The sequence below is a fragment of the Lichenostomus cassidix genome, chromosome 1, assembly GCF_008360975.1.
Source record: "Lichenostomus cassidix isolate B80296 chromosome 1, HeHo_3.0, whole genome shotgun sequence".
NCBI lineage: Eukaryota > Metazoa > Chordata > Aves > Passeriformes > Meliphagidae > Lichenostomus > Lichenostomus cassidix.
The window spans coordinates 89,376,908-89,402,107 of record NC_139479.1 but is presented as its reverse complement, the minus strand read 5'-3'; the positions used below and the strand labels follow the sequence as shown (position 1 = coordinate 89,402,107).

At 36.4% G+C, this 25,200-nt stretch overlaps 1 protein-coding gene across 8 annotated transcripts in view; it reads left to right on the top strand.

The window, feature by feature from the left end:
• Window positions 1-25,200, top strand: part of STXBP5L (syntaxin binding protein 5L) — a 184,078-nt gene that overhangs the window by 71,654 nt on the left and 87,224 nt on the right. For all 8 annotated transcript variants that reach the window (XM_085070131.1, XM_085070090.1, XM_085070122.1 and 5 more), the window contains exon 5: window positions 16,442-16,576. In XM_085070131.1, coding sequence (XP_084926257.1) covers window positions 16,442-16,576 — 135 coding nt within the window. The remainder of the gene's footprint in view (window positions 1-16,441; window positions 16,577-25,200) is intronic.

Sequence of the window (25,200 nt, the reverse complement as noted above, 5' to 3'; positions counted from 1 at the left end):
CAATCGCTGCCATTTAAATAATTTTTATTAGCACATCAAAGGCTATGAGGCAAATATCTTTCTATGTACTGTTGTCAAAGAAGTACGTCCAGTTTTAAATTAAAAAAGAGTTTTCCATAAATATGGAGAAATAACATTGTAGGCAGTTCATTTCTTCTCAGGGTTCACTAGCACTGCCCTAAGGTTCTAGTTGGTTATTTTTTGTTATTCAGGCACTTGGCTTCAGAATGAAATCTCTTCATTTTTATTATATTTTCTTTTTACATCCATATTAACTTATTTCAAATCATCTAACTTTCAATTTTCTAAGCTCAATTACACATCTAGTATGTAAAATTCAACATCAGTTTCTGGGCAAGTTGCAAAAAAGTAAAGCTAAAACTCTAATTAACCCCCTCAGTTTGGAACATTTATATGCCTAATACAGCTAAGTCTAAAAGAGAACTTTCATTTTTTTCTGAACATATTTTTGGTGTTATGGAACAGAAGCTATAAATTATGTGATGGTCAGGGAAACAGCTAATAATGAAATAATGGTTGCCTTAGCTTTATGAAATCTATGACAAAGTGGATATAAGGGGAACTTGAGAAGCTGATAAAATTATAAGATCAAAATAGATTTTATTCCAGAAATTCAAAGGTCTGTCTTCCAAAAAGTAATGTTTTCCTCACTGTGGGAATAGTTAAAAATACTTTATTTTCCTTCTCCCCTCTCTTCTTGCAGGGGGAGATTAGGAGGAGGCAAGATTCATACTGAATAGAGATTCTTTTGTCTTAAGTTTGTGATGCAGTGAACAAGCTGGTTTTGATGTTTCTTAAATGGGGAGAAATGCTTGTTGACAAAAATAGGTTTTAATATATTGATGCATGTCTTCAAAAAATAGTAGGGTATTGAGAAACGCCATTCAGGGAAGTGTTTAGAAAGTCAAGGGCTAGTTCTTATAAGATCATTTATAATATAACTTTATTTTAGTTTTAGGTAGCTTTCACAGAGCTAAACACATAATTGTTCAGATGCATTTCATCAATGAAAATGGAACATGTGAATCTTTCAAATTTTTCTATTTGCATGTCTTTCTTCAGGATTTAAAAAAATTTTAGTTTTATTCATCCACTATGTTTGTCTCCTTGACAAACTATTTGGTTTAGAATTTTTTTTTTTTAATGGCAGATTTACTTCATGAATTAATGCTATATAATGCACTTAAAATTCTAATATTTTATCTGCTTGTGACGACAAACATAAATTTATCATTCCTAATACTTGATTTATTTGATTTTGATTAATTACCTTTCATGTAGAATCAGTTTATTCTGAGTTTTTATGGTATTTGGTTCATGAACCATAGAGCTGTTCTATTCTGTTAGATGGATGAATGCCACTTAAGTCTTTGGCTCTTACTCACAATGCACCAGTCATCCTGTAGTTGAAATGTTGAATTTGCAATTTGCTTCTGCTTCTTGACATTTAAGATTGCAGGATAATGGACTAAAATCTGCTCTTTAGCAGTGTTTCTGTAAGGGTTTCTGATTGCTTGAGTCAAGTTTCCCCAAGTGCATACATACATATATCCCCTCTCTCCCTCCCACAAAAGTAAAAAATGTTTGTTCTTTTCTTTGGATGTTGGTAAAAACATAGTTGTGAAGAGCAAAGAACACTTAAATGCAGTTTTGTTTCACTTGATGTGTACCGGTCACTACTAAGACACTGAATGGTTTATGAATAATAATTCTCTAACAAATTGCACCTTTATAGCCATTAAATTAGAATTTGCAGCCTCTCCAGATTTAGTTTTTTCTTCTTCTGACCTGCTATTAAACTAATGATGATGCAGCACTAGCAATAATAATTCATAAATCACTATTTCTTTACTAAGTGTCTATTTGGAGCAAGTGTAGAAGGGACACTGAAGAGACATAATTGCAAACAGATATTTTTTGTTGTTATATATTTTGTGCAGTGTAATGCTCTGGACTTTTTTGGACTTCAGCAAATTATATGTTTTTGCCAAAAATAGATATTTATTTTATAGAAATAATCATCTTAGATTTCTATTGCTATAATTGGAATGTAATACAATGCATTAAGAACTTTAAAGAAAATGTAAATGTAAGCAATGTTTTTCAGTGCTTGGCTCCATACCAAGGGCTGTAATGATAAGACAGTTACTCAAAGAAATGTTTGACAGTAGCATATGGCTGATAATATATGATCTGGGGTTCCTTTTAAAAATAGGATGGACAGGTAAAACATTTTAAACTCTGTAAACACTCTATAAGAATCTCCTCAGTGTTTTTGAATGTTAAAATTTTGGACACCTTCCATATGTTAGTGCCTCCTTTTCCTTCCTGGATGTCACAGGAGATGCCAGATTCATCTTCAGTAGGCATTTTAGGCAAAATAAATAAGTCAGCTGCTGGAACTAGACACTGTCTCTATCTGCTCCAAAGAACATTAGGATTAAGCAAAACCACTGGAAACTATTATAGATCTTCATTATTTTTAATATAATCAGAGCAGACTTCAGCAAGTACAGCTTTAAATATACAACAGTTTCCATATTCCCATTTAAGATAAGTGCAGCTGGGGTAGGAAAACCAGCAAAGATTGCAGTGTGAAATCTAGATCCTATAAGCCAGCAGGCACTAGTTTCACCTACAAACATGGTTCATCTCCTGTCATTCTGAAGCTGAGCTGGTTGACTGGCATGGGTGACAGCCCACCTTTGCTTCTTCTTTTAGCCAGTGCTGGCTAGTGTGAGACAAATGAACCAACAGCACTGCAGCAGCTCATCCACTGACCCACAGCAGCATGCATGAGCAGTGTGACACAAAGTGTTGGGTCTGTAAACCATCTGCATGCATTCTGCACCACTGCCATGACAATACCACAAGTGCCCTTCTGCAGGGAATCACCAGGTGACACAATCTGTGTAACTGGCTTTGGGATTCTGGTCTGTAGCACTTACTTCAGTGTTAAGGGTTTGCTGGCACAGAGCAAGAGGAGCCTTTTAAGTGGGTGAGTTTTAGAGCAGTTCTATGAGCTGTAACTCACTATTAATTAGAAACTTGACTCCTACAGTTGAGATTCTGCAGTATTGAACAAGATGATTGAGAGTATTGCTCCAAATGCTTGGAAACAAGTTAAAACAAACCAAAACCAAAACAAAAAAATGGGTCATTTTGAATAAGCTAACTTTTCTTGTGTCTGTATTCTTTCCTGACAGTAGCTGAATTTTATTTCATTTGCCTTGCTGTATCTTGGCAAGATTTTGTGTCCTCTGTTAAGAGCATTTTAAATATTTCCTGTCTCCTTTGCAGATAAACCTCATCAAAATGACAGCAAGAGCCTATTGAGTGAATATTGGTGACTGGCTGTTCAGTCTCAGCAGTACCTGTGTCTGTTTATTTGCTTTTGGGAACTTGTGGGTCAGAGTAGATTATCTGTCTCACTCACTGCCTGTTCAAGGAACTGAATTCCTGTGATAGCTTGCCTGCTCATAAATGAACCTCCTGGTTAATAGTGGATAGCTGCAAACTCTGTTTATGTATTTTCAAATTAGTCAGAGGTCTGTCATCAAGCAGGTTTCTCTACAGTTGCACAGTTATGCTATACAACAAAGCAGATTCTGATTACATAGTGTGGTCTGGCATTCCACTATTGCAAAGAACTGTAGAATTCAAATATAAAGCAATATTTCACCACACAAACATGCCATATTTTCTGGAAAGGATTTGAATTTTCTCAGGCTGATGATGGAAAAAGCTGAGGAAACCAAAAGAAGCCATACGATTGGCATTCACTTCCACATCTTGAAGAAGTTTTTACAAAACTTTCTTCAGCAGGTTTCTGTTTTGGGTTTTGTTGCTGGTGATGGTGGTTTTGGCCGTTTTTGATTAGTTGGTTGGTTGATTGTTTGGTTTTATATATGTAGTGAGGACTTGCATTGGCATTTGTCAATTTTGAAAGAGTGGTGCTCAGGTGTTTAAAAACCCAATGTTTTCATGCAATTGTTGAGCTTGAAAAGATTCCTGCAGCTCATAAAAACCTTTGTTCTAGGGGGCTATGCCTTAGTACTGCAGGTCAGGAAAATGAACTTTGTCAAATGTCACTTCAGAAAGACAACAAGCTGGAAAGATTCTCCAGTGAGACTGACCCAAATCATGTATTTATTTACCACGTGCCTCTGCTTTCTCTGTTATAAAAAAAAAAAAAAAATTAAAAATAGCATACTTTTTTCACATCTTACATAATGTTCAGGAAAATTTCATAGTGCACTTGACCTGTAGGATCAATGAGAGCCATAAGCTCATCCTCAAAAGGTGGCATGCAACCTAGCTGAAATGAAGAATGTCTTGGTTATAAAAAGAAATCAAGCACATGCATTTGGGGATTTTTTTGTCTTCAACACACATTAGCTAAACAATCAAAAAAGAGCAAAAATTCAAAACGTAGATTTTCTCATTTGTACCAAGAATCAACATGTTTGCTTTGACAGATTTATGAGACTATGCAGTTCTACTGAAGTGGAATGAAACTTCAGATGATCGCTAAGATTTTCTTTTTAATATCTTCTACATGTGAGCCTTCTAATGGAGTGGAGCTGAAGGGACCTCCTCTGTCTGGTTCCCTCAGTTGCACACCAGAGAACTCATACACCTCCCTTTCTTAAATGAATAAGTTGACTATGTTTTGCATTAAGGATTGCTGGTCCCTTGTGATCCCAGTAAGAAAGGCACTCAAGGCCCTGTAAGTTCGCATTCAAAATGTTACTTATTAGAGCTAGCACTACCAAGAATGGGAAAGGAGCATAGGAAATCTTGCATTCCTGTAGATGCTGGGAGCCCCAAGCTGTGCATCATCACACAGGCATTCAGTCAGCAGGAAACCCATCCATAGTGTTACCCCATTTTTGTCATCCAAGTTATTGTAGGATTTTCTTGTGAGAAGACAGCTGTGTGCATCATTCCTACCACCAAAGAGAAAGGAGATTAACACTAAAACTTGGTGCAGCCACTGAGTGGGAGCTGCCTGCAGGCTTCTCTGTGACAAAAATGTGGCTGTGTTTATCCAGCTTGCAAGGAGTAAGTGCAGCACCACAGCCTGGAGATCACACTGCACACACAGCCCTTGGCACTTACTCCATGTCACTCATGTGGATCACCACCTCTTCTACATGCAACAGTCCCCCAGCCAGGGCCTTACATTGTTATATAACTATTCCAGCTGAAATCCACTACTTGCTGTTCAGGAAAACTGTTCCATGTCAGTTTCATTCTTCTGATGGAAAGAAACCTTCCAGCTTCAAGACTGAATGTATTTTCATGGCTCTTTCATTCCCATTTGATATGATATTCTGGTATCCACATTGTCATGCATTTTAAATATTTTTTCTCTCCTTTGCAGATAAAGAGCTTATTCATGTGCATTCACGACCTGAGGGTTTTTTTTTGTTTTTTTACTACAAAAATCAAGATTCTGTGTTTTCCTTTATAAATTTTGTCTTCGTTCCCTTTTCATTTCTTTGGTCCTTTTTCCTCATATCAGTTCTCTCTGAGGTGATGATTCATTGAGGAAACATATTCTAGATAGGGTCCCATCTGTGCTGTGGCCATTGACAAGAGCATTTTCATTTGTAATCTCTGCAGGAATATGTTTACTGATGCATACAAAAATGTCATCTTCCTTTTATGTGGCTTCATCTTACCATAGTTTGTGGTCTTGCTGTGATTGACTAATACACCCATTACACTTCTTCCCTGATGGATATTTTGCTGGCAGGGAATGTGTTGCTTTCCAGTGCAAGTCTTTTAGCAGTGGAAGCAAAGCAAGACAAGCAAAGTTGAAATTATCTTTTCCCATCACTTCTGTATCATGAGCTCTAACCCTAAAGTGGAAGTTCTTTGAAGTTTGAGGCTGTGCACTTTGCATTTTAAATTTAATTCCATTTCTTGTGCTATGCTCGTGCAGATTGTCCTTCTTCTGTAATATTGTGTCCCTAAGAGGTTTCATTAGTATTAGTACCAAGATCACTTGTGAAATTACAACAGCTGTAAAACTAATTCTTGAGAATCTCTCAAATATCCAATAAAAATTTCCTTTTCAGTAAAATCAAGCATAAAATAAACATTAAAAATAGAATTTTATAGTGATAATTTTTGTGAGTGCTCTATTGAGTTTTGACATATGCTATATTCCTATAATTGGAATATTCTGGAATAGCCTACCTTTGCTGAACCTACCTTCCGTATTTTACTGTAACTTTTCAAAATTTGTCCTTTTGAAGGACAAAACATTTTGAAGGACTCAAAACCTTGGTTAGCATGAATTTTTAAGTATAGGTGAGCAAGTAGTAATAAAATTACAGTCAGAACATCGTAGATAACAACATGGCTTAACTTTATCAGGTTTAGTTTTTTTTGCTTACCATCTAGGGTGGGATTTAGTAATGTAATCTGAGAGTTGGTGCCACTGCAGAAAAAGTGCTGCAAGAGCTTAAGATGGCTAGTCTAAAACCAGTTTGGTTTCTATATGCTTAAATTACACAAGAGTAGATGTAACTCTAAAATAAGATCACAGAGGTCCTGGTCATGGTTTTCATTCTAGAATGTTAGAAGGATCTCTGCTTATATGCAGAGCCAAACTTGAATTTAAGAATCAAGTTCTTTTTTAATGGTGGCTTTCATGGTCTTTCCCCAAAGTAATTTTTAGTCCATCAGGTTTCTGCCAATATTATGATTGTCAGTTTCATTTCAATTTTAAAAGTCCTTAATTCCATTGTGCCACAGTATCTGCTTTTATACGTATTTGTTAAACAACTTCTCTGAGGACAAAATGCCCAATGTGCTTGATATGAATTACTCTTCGAGATAGCAGCTGTATTTGATAGCAGAAGGGCCAAAAACCCCATAAAGATGACTTACAACCAGTCACTTCACACATGCACACATGAAATCAGGACCCATCAAACTGCTGGAGAAACATGCATAGCTGGCGCAATTACCTGAGAACTTAACAATAGAACAGGGACTAGAGGGTCCCCAGGCTTGACAAACCCTCTTTTCCAATATGCCTCTTCCTCTGGGTCATGATGGCTGTAGTTCCTTCTTTTATTTATCTGAGGGAAAGGTAATTACCTCTTCAAAATTCCATGTTGGAGAACATCTTTGTGAAGTTTTGGTTTTCCTTCAGTAAGGAAGAAAAACATGTCCTGGATGATTTAAATTTCATGTCACCTGGCCACATCTGATTGTCTGCCTTGGTTTCTTCCTTCCAGAAAAAAATCCTTTGCAGGAGACATAATGTTGCTATATGGTGTCAACCCTTACATCATATGCTGAGCAGTGTGCTGGTTGTTTCTAATGCTTTGTAAAAAATATAGTGTGTTTGTCAGTTGATTTATGCTTTTTTGAGAAAACAAGGGGTAACATGTTATGTTGTTTTCACATAGCAGCTATGTTGCCAAATTGCTCTGAGGCCAGGTTTAAATAGCAAAATTTAAAATAAATACTCACAGCTATACAATGAGCAACTGTGTTTCATGGTCTCAGTCACAACAGATGAGAGGCCCAGTGAGAGGCATTATATTAAAAAACAGAAAAAGAAAAGAAAAATATGTCTTGTAAAATGTAAGCAAGTTCAGGCAGCATAAACAGTCTACACTAGCAGTTGGAATTTTCTTGTTACAGATATAGCACAGATACGGGAATTACATGGTTTTCTCTTTTGATGTTTTCAAATTAGAGTTCTGAGACATCTTTCAGAGTTCTATTCAGATCTTTCCTTTGACCTTTGTTATATTAGATTTCCAGTCATATCTTAGAGCAGAGAAGAACATGCACCCATTCAGTTGCAGTCAGTAATTTGGTTCTTGGAAACCACACCACCTCTTTCCTGCCCAGACACATGTCAGCTTCAAGCAAGAGCCCAATGCAATGATTTAGGATACTTTTCCTTCTGTCACAATAAACTCTGGGCATTATTCCAGTAAATCAGAAATAGAGCTAGTAATGTCAGTGTTGAGATTATATCATTAAACAGTACATGAGCAGGAAGAGAAGAGAGACTACAGATTGCAGAAAACCAAGGACCATTAATCACAGAGTCCCTGTCTACTGAAGTGCAACAAATGAGAACAGCTGGTCTCCAATAAGTCTACATGATTTTAATTGATGGGAGCTGTTAAGAAAAAAAGTGTGCACACAAAGAAAAAGCATACACATGTAAAATTATTTTTTCTTTGAAGTCAATTTCAGTATTTCAGTCTTATCCTGATTTTGGGGTATTCAGAATAGCTTGATTGATATTGATATAAAATTGGTTTTAAACTTGTTTTAGTAAGAATGTATGATAAACACAGATGTGTGTATGTTGCAGCTAGCAGAGGGTGAAATACAAACATATATTTGGTTTACTTTTCTAAAAGCTCTGTGAAGTCAAGCTGTTAAACAAAAGACAAGTTTCAACCTTTCATCTTTGAGCTAGGTCCCAATTTACATTTTTGGAACTATGAGACTGGGAAACAAAAACTGCATTTTTGACTTATGTAGTCAGTGTTGGGTGAAGGGATGAGAGAAACTCTACCCTTAGGTGCTTGGAGTTTTTTAATGCAGATGCTACAAAATCAATGAAATAAATACATCAAAAACTTTCTCTTTTGAGAACATCATCTCCCTGTTCCATCCTTTGTTATTTGGCTTTCTTTCATTGCTAGGAAACTCAGTGGCTCTTACTGTGCTCTGTATTGCCCATCACTGTCACTGTGTTTGGTATTACAACTCCATTTTTACTTAAACCTTCAAAGAAATTTATGAAGGAAAAGTGAAGTATTACAAGTACGAAAAAGTGATTTCACAAGCCAGTAGACAAGAGAAAAATCATGTACATTGTCTTTTCCCTGAAGATGAGAGCAAAGGTCTGTTTTCCAACCCTGTTTCATTAATTTGCTCACCTCACTGCTTTTGTGGAACATTTATTCTCATTTTTGTTGTGCAATGACCTTGAATCAGCATCAGAAACAAATTAGAAGTCAATGAAAAGTATGCTGGTTTCTTCCAACTTCTTTTTCTATTTAGGGAGCACATCTCCATGTAATTTCCTTGTCTTTTTCTTTTCTAGTCTTCATGTTACTCCTGTTCAATCCCCAGCATTACTGTTGTGTAACACTAAGGATCTAGCCAGGGAGAATGTGTCACTGTCACTGTCAGTGACCCTGCTCCTACAGGTTAAAATACTCGAATGAATTTGCAGTCAAAACCATACAAGGGAGTTGGCAAAAGTGGGTGTCTCTTTGCTGTGCCATTGCCCAAGAGGAAGGAATGTAATTTTCTGTCATTCTGAAAATGAAACAGATTATTAGTACCACAGACTATGAAAGTTGTTATCCCTTTGCACACTGGGATTTCAAGAGTGACTTCTAAGATGTTCCTGAGCTCCAGTAATGCCCATAACTTGCTGCAGTGCTACTGCAGATAGCCTTGGAGTTATTGAAGGTGGGAATTTCAATGTTTGTCTCTTATAGGAAGTTATAGTGCAGCTGTCTTTTTGTATGTGTTATGGCATGTTGGACAGGTCAGGGTGACCTTCTGTAGAATTGTAAGAAGGTTGGTTATAAGAAATAAAACTGGGAAAAACCAAAGGACCAGTGGCATGCTGTAGACTTTGACTGTCCTTGTAAAGAGTTCATAATAACCTCGTAAGATTTTATCTGAATACATAAATTCAGTCCTTATTCAAGGGAGATCTCTGGGCTGACTAATTTAACCAAATGGAATGCATCTAATATATTTCTAAGCATTCTTTTTATGATTTGTTCTAGGTTCTGTTAAATTTGAGTTAACTGCTTGTAAATCATTTATGTTGACACCCCTTACGAATGCTCATATAGTTGCTACACTGATGTTCTGTGTGGTTAACATAACCATTTCTTTTAAAAAGTATTTTTTAAATGCTGTAAACTGTTAATTACAGTTGTGATTGCAAATCCATTTGAAATAGTAATCTCACAAGTCAAGAATGGTCCTAACTTCAGACTTTTAGGGATATTTCACCTGTCCAGAAGGTTTGCAGAGGAAGTTCTGGCTTTTGATGAAGCAGAGGAACAGCCCAATTTTAGTCTCAACTTTTTTAATAAAAAAAGGGAAATGAGAAACAAAATATGTTATTAATAGTGTTTTACCTTGCATTTTGTATTTTAGCACTTTTTAACACTTTAAAGGTGCTAAAAACCTTTTAACACTTTTAAGCATTTTTAGCACCTTTAAAGGATTAATAATCAGTCCAAATTTCTAAAAATCAGGATGCTTCAGAATGTGCCAATAGATCCAGACGAAAAAGAAACATATCCAGGGACAAAACCAAAATATCTTGAGAAAGAAATAGTCTTCCAGCTGTATTTCTTAAAATTTTACTTTTCTTTTTTTTTGTGCTTCTTGTATTCCTCTTTCGTATTCTTGTAGGTTGCTTATGTATAATATTTCAGGCAAGGGCCACCATGAGAATTGCTTGCATCTTAAACGCTTTGAAAGCAGCAGTGAACCACCAGCCAGATGACGTCTAAATAATTTGATGGAAAATAGCTGCATAAGGTTTTTTGCTTTGTCAAAATAAATAATTGTGTTGGATATCTATAAGGAATATTTAAGCCTATTGGCCTAAAATGAAACTTTAAAGTCAAAATGTTTCCTTAATATTTCTTCCAAGTAGAATTACCAGAAATTGGGAGGTGGTGAGGGTGTCTGTTAATTATATGCAAGTTGTTCACAAATAGCTAGAAATACACTTTTCTTAGGATAGCTTTGTATTGAAATTATAGTTTGGTGGTAGAATCCTGATTTGTTGTACCTCAGCATTTGTAGAGAATCTCCCATCACTGAAATTCTTTAAATCAAGATGCATCTTTTAGTAAATTGTTCTAGTTCAAGTGGTAGTTAATTCAAAGAAATCAGATTAAATCAATATTAAACAAAAGAGAGGATCCCCAAAGGTTCATTTCTTACATTCCAATCCACAAATAAAATTTTTGCTGCTGTACAAGCAGCAATGATTGTGATGAATACTTGTATCTAAACCAGTATAAAATAAAGACAAATAAAAATGTTCTGTGGACTCATTGGGTAAGATGAATAGTCTGAGATACCAAACTTGGAAGGAACATTGGCAAGTAGAAGTATGGGTCTAGAAAGTAACTGTTTCCACTGTTTTAACTCCATTTTTTATTCATGTTCCTTTGTAAGGAACATGTATTAAATTTTGTCATGTACAGCAGTTAATTTTACTGTCTTTCTTTAAAACATTGCTCACTACAGACTACAAGGTGTAAACTCAAGTCATATCTTCAAGTGATCCTACAGTCTGCAGGTATTGGTTGTTCAATCAAGAAAAGGGCACAGTGGTATGTGAGCTAAATGATGACTTGTTTCACAGTTTTTAATTGTAAATAGTTTGTGATTTTCATCAATAACTTAGAATTTATTGCTAGAGATTATTCACTGAGTAGCTATAAACAAAATTGTCACCTTGAGTTCTTAATTTGGTGGAAAAATAGAATTAAGTTCTAATTATTACACTTCTCATTAGATACTCTTCACCTACCCAGTCCTGTCATCACCTTTATTTGCTGAGTATGCACTATAGTCTTAAAACAGCAAATATTTGACCAGTCTGTGTAACACTGAACTAGAAAAAAAGTCCAGAGACAGAAATGTCCATGCAGTATTTTGAGAATATAACTTACCTTAAGAGTCCTCTTGTGTCCAGATATTCCTAGATAACAGTGGGGTTTATCCTTGGTTGCGCTGTCACCAGGATGCAGTGCAATTTATGTGCAGTGTGTTTTTAGCTCTACTTCACTTTCTTCTATGTGAGTAATTAATACATAAAATAAGACAGATCAACTGATTTTAATTCAGAATAAATGTTGACTGTTGATGCTAGCAGTAAACATATGTGAAAGAGAAGATTTTTTCTCATTCCAAGTTAAAACTAAGTAACATTTTAAAAAAACAGGTTGGCTGCAAGTATCGATCTCAAAGGCATGTTTGGCTCATTTACTTTCCTCTAGGAACTGTATGTGCAGGGCTACTGTAAATTTTCGACATTATCTTACATGGTATTTGGAGAATTTAGGTTGGAATAGGAGAAAGATTCACGTTGTGGTGTAATATCCCAGCTACTGGGCTTGCTTCCTGTAAGCTACTCGTTCCCAAGTTAAAGGTTCTTCATGTTTTATCTCCCTCTTTTCCTGTTAATTTGTGAGATTTCCGTATTTCCTGAGAACATGGACAGTGTAGTTTATTTTGCTAGGATTCTGAAAGGGAGTTCAAACTGGTGTTTGTTTTCTGTAGGAACTTACAGAAACTGAACTCCTCTGCCAGTCAGTTCTGAGCATAAGGAATACACAGTTGCTATGCTTGTTCACATTTAAGGTTATCTGTATAAAGGGAAAAGTCATAGTATAAATTTAGTTGCAGTTTTGAAGTCCAGGAATGAGCAATTAAATAATTAAATTGGAATAACTGTTCATCATTTAGACAAAATGTGATTTACTCCCCTCTTCAGTAGCTCCCCCCACTCTCTACCAGCAATGGTGTTCCAGGAAATCTTTTCATTCTAAAAATAGAAAAACAAAAATAATAAAGCAGAGGCAGAAAGAACTGTTCTCAAGATTATCTTTTCTTTTTCTTAGAAAAATACAGTTAATGTAATAAAGATGATTTTAAGTCATCTGAGAGATTTTACTAATACTTAAGAGAATATAGCATTCTAAATTATTTTAACATTGTATTATTCTGCTAATATGCAGTGAGTTTTTAGCCATGATTGTTAAACTGTAGAGTGCTGTGATTTTCTGAAAAATATATATTTTCAAGATTTGCTAGTCAGAATATATTCCTTTCTAAAATGAAGTTCAGTGTTTTGACAATGCCTCTTTCAGTTATTCCATTATGTCTCCTATATTATTTACATAATTTTAGATATGTTTTTAGGACCTTAGCAAAATAGTTTTTCTTCCTAAATTCTGATTTAAGTGTTTTAGTTAGTACCTCTTGATTTTTTAAAAATTATATTCTATATCCTCTTTTGCCATTTTGAAAAATGATACAATGTTCCAGAGTATGCTGGCAGAATAGAAACACCTTTTTTGGTATCGGTTCATGTTTTTTTATATTTCTTATAATGATCAATAAAATTCATGTTGTGGTTTGCTGCTAAGAATATATAATACCCACATTTCTGGCTGACTTTCTGTTAAGTAATCAATGTTGAGTAAATCCTCATGTTTCCATTTAATTTGGTTGCATATTATCTCAATCAGGTTGACAATCTGATTAAACTTTTGTCAGAAGTACTTCATACTGACATAATTCAGTACAACCCCTACCTTCTTAAGAAGAAAAATAGCTTTTCTTTCTTTCTGGCTTATTGACTCGTTTTTGTAATGGCATCAAAGGACATCTTAATTTGCTTGTGGGATATATGACTAATAGAGTCATATAATAGAATATCTTTCATCCACAATGAAAACTACAGTATGAGACTTCATTGTTTTCTCTTAAAGAAATCGTTATGTAATTTCAGTAGTTACTGAGATGGAAGATGTTCATTAAAAATCTGAGTCTTGCTTCAAAGCTTCCAAGCCTCAAAGTCAAGTTAATATTTTCTGTGGAAGTGAAAAGTCAATAATATATAAAGCACTTTGAATTTAATTTACATAATGTGAAATTAAACTACTTCAGAGAGGTGCAGAGTTTTAGGAGAATATGAAAATCATAATGGCTTTGTTTGGTGAAGCCTAGCAATATATTGTATTAAAATGCCTAGTAATCCCTAGTGTTATAATAGGTTTGTTACATACCTGGATTGTGTTTAAGGGAATACCATTTTCTTATAAGCTCACATATTTTAAAAAGTTTCATAATGACATTTATACATTTCATGATTAGACATTTCCTAATGTCTAATAACAGTTTGGGTAAACAATGAAGATCTACAGGGTAGTTTTCTTTGTGGAAGAAAGAACATGCAGAATACTTTTTTTTCTGACTGTCCCATAAATTTGACAGAACAAAATGAAATTATTTAAGAGGAAGTAGCTGAGCTTAAGAAAACAGGCAAGGCTGTGGTGCTTTTCTTTCATTCTTTAGCAATACCTAATTCTCTTTTGGCCCTTCATATTGTACATCCAGACTTAGTAGTGACTGGTGTCTGGGATTTCAGATAAGCCAGCAGGATATTAAATCTAGTAACTTATGGCCTAACCACTTATTAGTAGTTATCACATTAGTCTGATTTTTCTCTTGCTGTAGGACCTGGTTCTTAAATCATTATGTTTTTGATGTTTAAGCCTAAGGCAGGCAAATGGAGGATGTGCAATATCTGGGAATGCAGACACTTGCTTATTCTGTTGGTTGTTGGGGAAGTGTGTCTAGACATAAAGGCATAGAAGCAAATTTCAAAAGGACAAAAAGTAGCCCAAAACAGCCTCAAACAGTGTATGAGTGGATGTCAAAACTTTATTCATAATCAAGGCATTAGATTCATTCTTGCACACTGGAGACCAGGCTTTCTGCAGTATCCTGTACTGGCTTGTGAATGGATTTAACAGAGGACTGAAAAATAATATTGTCCTTGGTGGACTTGAACCTGCTTAGTGTGATGACACTATTGCAAGAATTTAGAGTGGTAGCATTCAAGTCAAGTAGGGTTCACTTTGGAACTCACGATTTTGTTTTGTCAGCGACCAGACATACATTTTCAACACTTTCGAGTCAAAATTATCTTCTCTTCCTGTAATTTAGCAATTTACTACAAACAAGAGTTAAGTGAGCATCAACGTCAAGTAATTAAGAGGGTTTATCAACTGGAGAAATTTAAAATGGGCTGGGACATAACAAAGCATTTAAATGCTTTGCAGTGCAAGAAGGAAGAGTAGTGATAATACAGAAATGCAAGAAATAAAACAAACAAAAAGGACTAAATATTAATCTAACCAGAAGGAAATGGTGCACCTGAAAAGAAAGCAAAAGAAAATTGTTTAGTTTAAAGGAAAAGGATCAGGAAAGATATGAAAAGCAGCTTCCCATTTGAAACTATAAAGCGAAAAGGGCAAATTGTTCTTTGCACCTGTTGTGAGCAGAAGAATAAAGCTAATAGCTTGACCTCCATCAAGGATTATGTAGGTGACATATATTGACAGTTTGTTAGATACTTGGAAAACTACAGAACTATCCAAATACTGTGTATAATCTGTTTGGAACCTTTTTGTTTGTTGAGAGTACTTTTACAGGGAACAATTACATAAAGTATGTTTTATTTGTATGTATGTATAATTATTGAACAATTCCTTAAAGGGTGGCAAGAGGTCTACTCAGAGGACTTCACTTGACTGAGAGAACCAAATTACTGAAAGATTGGCAACACCCCTCTCACTCCTTTATAATAAATTCAGAAAGATTGCTGTACCATAAGGATGAAAACTTTAAATATATGTGGTTTTAAATACTGTATGTACTTTTGTGGTGGTTGAAGGTGCTAAGGGAAAAAAAAATCAAGTTTGCATATAAAAGCCAGAAATAGCCTGTTTGTGGCTAAATATAATAACATATGACATACCAAGCAAAATACCTGTTTTTTGTCAAAATTTACAAGTCTGTACCATAAGGTTGGATTAAGTTTCAGTCTCTGTAAGTTGCATGCATTCAATTATATTCTAGTAGCAAATGTTTTCTCATAATATAGATTTAGTTTTGTTTGAATGTATGTAATATCTATACAATAACCATAATATGAAAGTAACCTGAATCTACTCATTTGTCATCTGTGAAAACTTTTCTGTATTATCATAAAAAATTGTCATGACATCTTTCCAAGCTAACGTAGCACTGGTTCATCACCTTGTAATATGAGTGTAGGAGTGTGTATAGTAATTCAGTTTTGATAAACGCTCTTATCTAAGGCCCTACTCTTCCAGATAGCAAATAAATTAATGTTGTCTTGTGTGAATTATGGTGTTACCCTTCTGTTGTGCAAAACATGAATCCCACTGATGTCCATAAAACGGTATTTGTTCAACTGGATAATCTGCTTATTCTAAGAAAGGAAATAAAGACTTTCTTGAGAATCTTGAATACTATCGAAGTGCAATTTATATACTGATGAAGATAGATAGACTTAGTTCAGTGCTCAAGTGATGCATCTCCTTTTTCCTGCCCTTAATATAGGCAGGCAGGATGGCCCTGTTTTGTTTCATGTTTTCTTCTATGGTTTTCCTGGAGGTGACCCCCAGAAACGTGCACCTTCTTCAGAATGCCTTCCAGGCAGGCTTTTCTCAAGTTATAAAATGGATAGAATAATTCTTTCAGCTGCAAAAGTGTTAAAAAATATTGTTGATGTGATACTCAGTCACTTTTATTTTGTTGTTTTGGTTTTTTTCTTTTCCAGGATTACTTACTGCCATCTACCTTTCCAGAGTAAATGGCTTTATGTTGGAACAGAGAGAGGAAATACACACATTGTAAATATTGAGTCCTTCATTCTTTCTGGATATGTTATCATGTGGAACAAGGCAATAGAACTGTAAGTGCAGACTTTTTTTCATTTGTGTGTGTGGTCATTTTCATAGCTGTCTTAAGTTTAATTTTTAAGAATTATTTGGTTTTGCAAATATTACCAGATCTTTTGAAGTCTTCCATTTCAGTGAATGCATTTGCAATGTTAACTGTTCTTTTACAGGACATCAGGTATCAGATTTATGTTAGAGACCATGTAATTACATTTCATATAAAAGAAAAATATTTTGGTGTGCTGTTTAACTGTGAAGTTCCATGAAATACAGATAGTCTTGAATCACCAAAATTCCGATTTTGCTGTTTTTATGGGGAAACCTTGATCACCATATCCTCCATCCTGTGAAGCGAATAATGGAGTATATTTGCTCAAAGACTCTACAGAGGACTTTTCTTCACTGAGCTGTGGAATCATTTAGATGAGAAGTGATAGGAGATCTCTAGACCAAGCCTCCTGCTCAACACAGTGGGAATTTCAAGGTTAATTCAAACACATCAAAACATAATGAAGTGATAGGAAAGATAATGAGTGCCTATTTAATGATAGTTCTCTAACAAGCTAAGCCAGGTGCCTGTCTTGTGGGTATGAAATGGAAAGAGACATAGAAAAATCTGACTGGGATACATCTTTTATTTCTGCAAGTAAAAGCCTCAACAGAAATGAAAAACTCTCTGCTGTTTCCTCTGTGAAGTTCCAGCAAGAGGAACTTCCATGGGAAAGCTCAAAGTACTTCTTGGAATTTCTGAGACATTTGCTTCATGTTGTGAGGGACCTGTAACCTCTGGTAGTAAACTGAAATACACCAATCTCAGGGAACCAAGAGAATAATATCTAAGAATGGGGGTACAGGCCTGCAGTGTAACCCCAGTTCTCAAAAATTCCTTCCTTCTCTCCTTTCTTCCTTTCCTCCCTCTATTATTATTATTCTGCTAATCGCTCTGTCCCCCAGGTTGACAGAGCTGGTGCCTCATTTTCTTTCTCCCCCTCTGCCCCCACCAAATATCATAGGCACAGCTGTAAAAATCTAAGTTTACCTTCAAAGAACGTAAAAACAAGGATTCAGATAGTAATCCGGATTCAGTCTGGTGGTAAATCTTTTGTCCAGTTCTCAGTTTTAGAGTGTTTGGTTGTTCTGCCCCTGTGAGACTGCTCGGCTAAGATTTAGTAGTTTTGGCTGCAAAAAAGTACTGCTGGAAAACATAGTTTAATCAAAGCCAGAGTATGATCATTTTGATGAGTTATTCAGGTGGCAAGTCTCCTAATTGTTTTCTATCTCTCCCTGTGTTTTGGTGATGTTGACATATTGGAGGGCTTTTTGAATCCTGTATTTTATAATGTATGTGTTTACTACTACATTGAGTAGACAATATCTTTCTGGTTTTGGGAACAGCATGTTTTCATTTTGTGTACATTTGTAATTTCCTTTCCTCCAGAAATTAAGATGTTTCTGTTCTGTAGGGAAATAGATAAAAAAGCTTTTTATGGACTAGAAGCTTTCCACCAAGTTTCGCTTCCTAATTATTTCAAAATTCTTCTGGATAAATGTTTTTTGATTATTTTAATGGCCTCAACAAACATTTTTCATGAGAATAGAACACAATAGAATGATGCCTCTCTTTCTATGTGGGAAATAAGGACTGCTTTCTAACAAGCTTCAGTACTGAGTTGGTGACATAGGCTAGATATTGTGCAATAATCTCCTTCTCTAGAACCTTCAAGGAAGCAAGCAGACTCTCCTAACTATCTTCTTTGTATTGTCTATGCAAGAACATATCTAGATTTTCCAAAATTGCTCTTCTATAAGTTGTGAAAGATAATGACAGCAGAATAAAGATAGGCCTTGTCACCTCAAGTACTTGGAGGAGCCGTGTGGTTACCAAAATAGGTTCTTCCTCTAAAAAGCTGGTTTGCCATGTACTGTTTTGGTGACAGGTGAGCACAGGTACTCATTCATTGCTGCTCCTAGTTCTGCCAGTCTTACAAGGATAAATTGGTCCATGTAAGCAGTGTGCTTCTCTAAATCTCCATCCTCTCCCTCCAATCTCATCATGTATTCCTTGATATGGAGTGGAGGAAGTTGTCCTTGCAAATGTTTCACAGGTGGACAGGAAATCCAGTGTGTCCCCAGATTAATTTCTCTGTATTAGAGGAAGAGGCTGGGGGGAGTAATGGTGATGTTTGCCACACCAGCCACTTTTAGAGATGCTATGGTCCTGCTGAAGTTGAAACTGGGTGAGTCAGTAAAGTAATTTGAACTCTGTCTGATAATAAACTGTGATGTCTCTTCCTGTACTGTTGCTTTCCTGCATGTAAAATGGAACTTAGATTTGCTTTTAAAGGAAATGTTATTAAGTGTATTTCATGAGGATGAGGTTATGATTGTAGACTTTTGTTTGGAATGGTACTAGAGAAAAATGTTTGAGAGGACAGTTCTATTTTGTTCTGATTTGATTATTTTTTTTAATCTTCACATTTTTTCACACAATTTTTGCATTTTTCACATTTTAGTATAATAGAATCATAACATAATTCATTTTCTAAGGCTTATCTAGAATTTTCTAGTCCAACTTCCTGCTCATAGTTAAGATCAGCTAAAAGGTCAGGTTGTTCAGGGGTGTGTAAGTTCACAGGGCCTGTTGATGTTAAGTGCTTTCAAAGATGAAAGAAAATAGGAAAACATATGTATGTAAAGTCCAGGAAAATCTTCAACCTTGCTATGAACAGTGTAAGGGGCAGTGGTGCTCATAACAATATTTTAAATTCTGATTTATTTACAACATTTCAGAGTGTGGGGTTAGTTTGAAGTTGTTACTGTTCTCTGAAAGCTTGGAAGGAGAGGGATTACCTTTTATGCATTCATATGTCTGTTGAACTTATTGGCAAGAAAAGACCAGTAAAAGCCATTGCTTTGCTGCTATATTCAAGTCCTCAGCTTAGACGGACGGTTTATAAATAAAAATTTAAGTTTGTGTGTTATCTGCTCTAACAAGCCTGAAGGAGTTCATCTCTCTTCATGCAATTCTCATGCAGTTCCTAAAATTGAAAGTCTACCAACATAACATCTTTCTTTTAATCCCCCCGCTTTCTTTTCACTGATTTGTATCTACTTCTAATGAAACCTCCATGTAACCCTCATCCTCAGAAAACAACCAAACGTTTTGAGTCAGTGGGGCTCATCAAATGACTGCAAAAATTTTTTTGTGGCACTGATTCTGTTCCGGTGAAAGACTGAGGTGAAGAGGCTTGGTAGTTTGAAGACTTGAAGGGGAAACAGGTTCAGATGTAACATTTTTAGACTTTGTATATGATGCAAGAAATCTGATCACCTTGTCCTGCATAGCTACTTTTACTTCCAAAGTTGGCTTTTGGTGCAGAGGTTTTTGTTGGTTTTTTTTAATTGCCTTCTTTTGTATCTGAACAATCTGTAGATCACTATATTTTTCAGTGATAGTGGTTTTATGACCTGTTCAGAAACATCTAGTAGAGATACATGTCAAAAAGATTATTGCAATGCATATTTTGTCATGGGGACTATTGTCTTCTCCTGCAGGAGAGATCATTCAGTGAACTTAAACAATATCTAATGTTAGTGAGAAATTAAGACCTCAACAGACTAATAATGCAAAGGAAACAGGTTCTTTTATTTTTAGATTATTTTCAGAGCTGCGTCGTAACAGATTCTGGAAGTTACAGGCAAAATTTCCTTCTTAAATCTTGTGCACTGTCTATGTCTCAGTGGACTTGCCCTTGAACAGAGCTGAGAAAAAACACAAGCATATGGGTACCAAATCTTGTCTCAGCCATTTCTGTCATCTCATGCATTATCACTACATCAGGCCACACTGAAGTGTCTTCTCAGCTGAGATGAATAAATCAAAACTTTTTCACTTGTCATTTCTCTGTCATGTAGCAGAGCTAGTCCTGTGCCAGAGGGGTTTGAGGCTCATGATACTGTTTGGTTTTCTGCTCTCTAATAAGCAAACAGTTTCTCTTTTCCTTCCAAATGTTTGGAAACAGCTCTGGAAGAGAAAAATAGTCAATGAGCCCAGCATGTCTCCATTTACTCCAACTACAATGAGATCAATTTTCACAGCATGATCATACATTTGGGAAGGTTATCAAGTGTTGGAAAGGAAAAGAAGATCTTATTATGTCCAGTGAACTCCAAAAATGAAAAATCTGCATTGTAAGCCCCCAGTAAGATTCCAGTGTTTGAACACCCCACTATCTAATGAATGAATAACTGAAACTTGCCAAAATTTATGGGATTTGGAGTATCAAATAATTGGGCAGACTGGAACTCAGTTATGACAGAACCATAACTTGGCTCTTCTCCTCTTCGTAACTTGTTCTTCTCCTCCTTTCTGAGTACTTTTTTTCCCATCCCCTTTTCCTAAAATGGTACCTCAGAGTCAGTAGTTCCACAGCAGTGAGGGAAAGCACTACAAAGGAGGAGAAGAACAATCCAGAAGAATCTGCTACCCCATCTGTGTGCAGACTTAAGTGGAGACAGTTATTAATATAAAGAAAGCACAAGTTTCAAGACTTCCTTCTAGACATTTCCGAAAGTGTGTCTAAGACTCAAGAGTTGCATCTTGAGGTTGATCTGATTCTTGCTTGCTCCAACTCCCAGCTTTGATCCACAGCATATGACTAATATATCTAACTTACTCATTCTCCTAAATTTCCCTGTGGCTCTGCCAATGAAAAGAAGGTCTTAAATTCCCTGGAGCACTGCACCTTTGTGGAAAGCGGAACGGTGGAAGACGTCTGACTACTGACACTGCAGAAGCATCTGCTTAGGCATGTTTTTTCCAGCACTGCCACATTCAGTCAACTTCAACTCCACAACAATGACTAATATAGATACTTTCTTTCTTTTCCCCTCTCCTAACTCCTTCTATCACTTTCTAACGTGAGATTTTTATTCTTCTCAGAAATCATTACAGTAGTTCTACAGTTGTGACAGCTATTTTTTCTTTCAAAAGGAAAATCATTTTGGTTTGATTCTATTTTGTCATAGCGTACTTTCACCTGCTTTAAAGATTTTCTTGGTATTTCAAGTTCTTACAACAGCATTTAAGTCACTTGACTTCTTAGAGTGCATAAAACATTCCAGGATGATTGAGGAGAACATCATCTGTGTATTTTCCACATTTTGGTGGGTCCAGATTGTAATATGGCTGAAATTTTCTTTTTGAGCTTTCTAATTTTAGGATAAAATAATCAAATAAAAGCTTCCATCCTCACCAGTCTTTTGAACACTGTTTTACGGTGATTGGTTTCTTAATTTCAGTCCAGTTCTTCTGAGTAATAGTCACGTCTTACAGCATAACCGCTTTCTCATCTCCCCGAATGAACATACACCAAATAAATTAAGACCTGCTGCTGTCAGAGCAACTTCTGATGAAGTGCAAAACAGCTCAAAGTATCAGTATCTTCTTAGCAAACTTCTAGTTTTAGTTCTGTACGGCTGTCATGGGAATCTTTAGTTCCATTTTTCAATTCTGCAGTCTCTTTTTGTGGACTTAAAGGTCAACAAAGACTATGAAATGCTGCAAACTTTTCTATCATTAGCACATGCTTTCTTCTTACTGTGTTGAAGTTAGCTTTCATTTCAGAAATTTTTTACTGCAAATCATTACTGATAGTTTTTGGACTTGACCTTCTTTTTTAATTTTTCTTTTTGCTGTGTATTGACTTGGATTTCTGTTTTATCCTTTTTGTGTCTTTTCAGAGCTTTTATTTTGTCAGTTATTTTCAGCTGCACCCCAACTATTATTTGGGAATGAAAAATTCCCTGCTCAACTATTTCTCTTATGTCTTCTTTTTTTCACCTGCTGATTCTTCTTTAATTTTCCCTTTCTCAAGAGATAGGATCTAGTTTGTTTTTATGCAGTTCCCCAAAGCCAGCTTAAAGGCATGCCTTTACACAAGTATCTGTCATCAACAGTAGAGTGTTTTATTCACGATAGCTTCAAATCTGGTTGGTTTTCCAGCACCTCTTCGACCTTTCCAGGAGCTGTTGGATCTCTGCCTTTGCATTAATATAATTCAGTGGTGGGGTGGTTTTCTTTGTAGGCAATTCCTCAATGACAGTGTCCAGTTCTCCTGTCTCCTTGACAGCTTTACTGTAATAGCAATGAAGGAAAACAGAACATTTTATGTATATGAAAACTACTTGAGGCAAAATGGGGTTTGTGTGTAGACATTTCCACATGCAGTATAATTTACTGTATGAAAGCAGTAATTACTGTATCTGTAGCTCTGATAGTGTTTCATGGGTTCTATAAAATAATATTATTGATATAATATAGTTAACTAATTGCTTTGTTTAATCCTGCTTGTGGTGCAGTCATGATGTCTACCCTCAGGAGGAATTGACTGTAGAGCCTAATGCCTTGCTCTCCTTTTACAGGCAATACTTCCCTAGGGCTCGAAAAGATATTGCTATTATTTCTGTTTATACATCCCTTCTTTGAAGAGACAAGGAGATGCAAAAAGTGAGGCACTGATGTGCCTTTGGCAGACAATTCCTGGTCTTAGTGTGACACAAAGGATTGGGTTTGGGTTCCTCGTCACAGTCCTGTACCAGAAGGGAGATAATACCAGTTCAGGAGAACTCCTTCTGTATCCAGCCATTGGGCAGGCTTGGAGCAACAGGTTTCCCCTTTCAGCTGAGTTTTCAGCATGGAAATCTGAGGCTGCACACCTGCAGGAGTATAAGATAAAAATAAGACTGGTAGTAAAAGGGTTTTTATACTATTTACAGAGGAACAATGAATTTGTGTGAGTATGAAAATATACTTAGCCTAAAAAGTACACAACAGCTCATGTAAGAGTTTGCTTCTACCCAAAGACAAATTGATACATTCTTTGCTAAGCAATGTCATATGTATCTTACAAAGAAACTGTTTGCACAGATTTATCTAAACTGTTCCTGACTTTTAAAATTAGTAGGTACAAAGAGCTGACTAAATGAAACCAGTCTTTACCTTAGAAAGACAGTAGGCTCTTTTCCTTTCTCCCTCCATCTGTTGTGATTTTGCCAACGTTCCTAGTCACGTACCAGTAGTGGAATGGCAAAACAACCCAGCCTGCATCCTGATTGGTTTAATGGGGTGGATAGCTGCCCAAACAATTGTGCTTTGTCAGCCTCCATGTATTTCTGCTACCATCTTGTTTGTTCCTAGCTTAGTCAATCTGATGTTTGCTTGCCTCTGCTCTCTCTTCTGTCACCTGTCTGTGGTTCTTATCTGGCTAAAAGGTGAAAATTCTTATGCTCGCTCTTCTCTTCTTGTTTTTTCCTCTTTTCCTTCCTCCTTTGCCCATCATGGCACAGGCAGCATATACTCCAAACAGACCTAGTTCTTTCCATCAAAATGCTCTGACCAGTTCAGACAGGTGAACCTATGTCAAAAACAACATTAGAAGCAGCCTAGAATGTCCCAAACTGTCATAAGCACTTAGGACAGATGTACAAGACGTGTGTGGGTCTAAGAACTGTTTGCAAATAATCTCATCTTGCCCCTCAGTTTCCTGTCACTGCCCACATACCCTGCCTGCTCCCAGGCCTGGTGTATTTCAGTACAGGTTACTCAGAAACAGAAGCTCAGCCAGAGGGGTCCCTCTGGTAACTTGGCTTGGATAGGAATGACAGGCAGATCTCCTGCTATCTGGATCTCTGCACAAATGGTTGTGTGCCATGTCGCTGGCCAAATGGGTACTTGCTGCTGGCACCATGAAAGACAGTCTGTATAGAAAATCACTGGATAAACTGTCTGTCCACTGCTTTCCTGCTGATCTCACTTCTGGGATGGGTTATGCTGCAAAAAGCTCTTGCAGAAACCTTGCTCGTGGAGACCTCGTGTAGGAAAGTAGCATACTGCATGTCCAGGATGTCTGGAGTCATTTATTGTCCTTAGCTCTGAAATAAGTATTAAACAAGATCTTTGCCTTTCTGCTTTGACCCGGCTTTGCACCCGGTGCTTGACAAAATAGTTAAAATATTTAAAACATAATGTGGGCAAAATGCAGAGGCCAGAGAAAAGTGTGCATGCTTTTAAGAGTGTTGGAGCATACCATTTGGGGGAGGAAGAGCCCATGAGGCTATGAGTCAGCCCACAGTGTTTTAAGGTATGAGTTGCCAGGGAATTCTTGCTTACCACTCTCAGTCTTGATTTGGAGTCTGACCTGTAGAACAGAGGCCAGTTTTGCTGTAGTGCAGTATGTCAGCCAAAGGATGAGACCATTATTTTAGGAAAATCTTTTGAGCAGTTTGGCTGGAGAATCTTGTTTTGGTTTATTTCTGTAATTCCCTTGTAGATTGTTTTAAAACTTGGAGCCTAGGTTGTTTTATGTATAGCTTCCAGAAAAATTCTTCACTTTACGGGCTCTGCCAATCTCTGCATATCATTTTTCCTGGTGACCTTTGGTGAGCCAAGACTAATCATGCAAGTCTAGATCCTAAGCTGAACTCCAAGGGACATGTGCTCTGACCCCAGAACCTAGATGGGGGAAAGGTCCTCTTCTGTGCAGGCATTCAGTGTGGACTGGTGCTTGTCTGCTTGCTCTGTGTGACTTCCAGGGCCTGAAGGTCGAGTCAGAAAAGATGATAAATGAGAAATATTCAC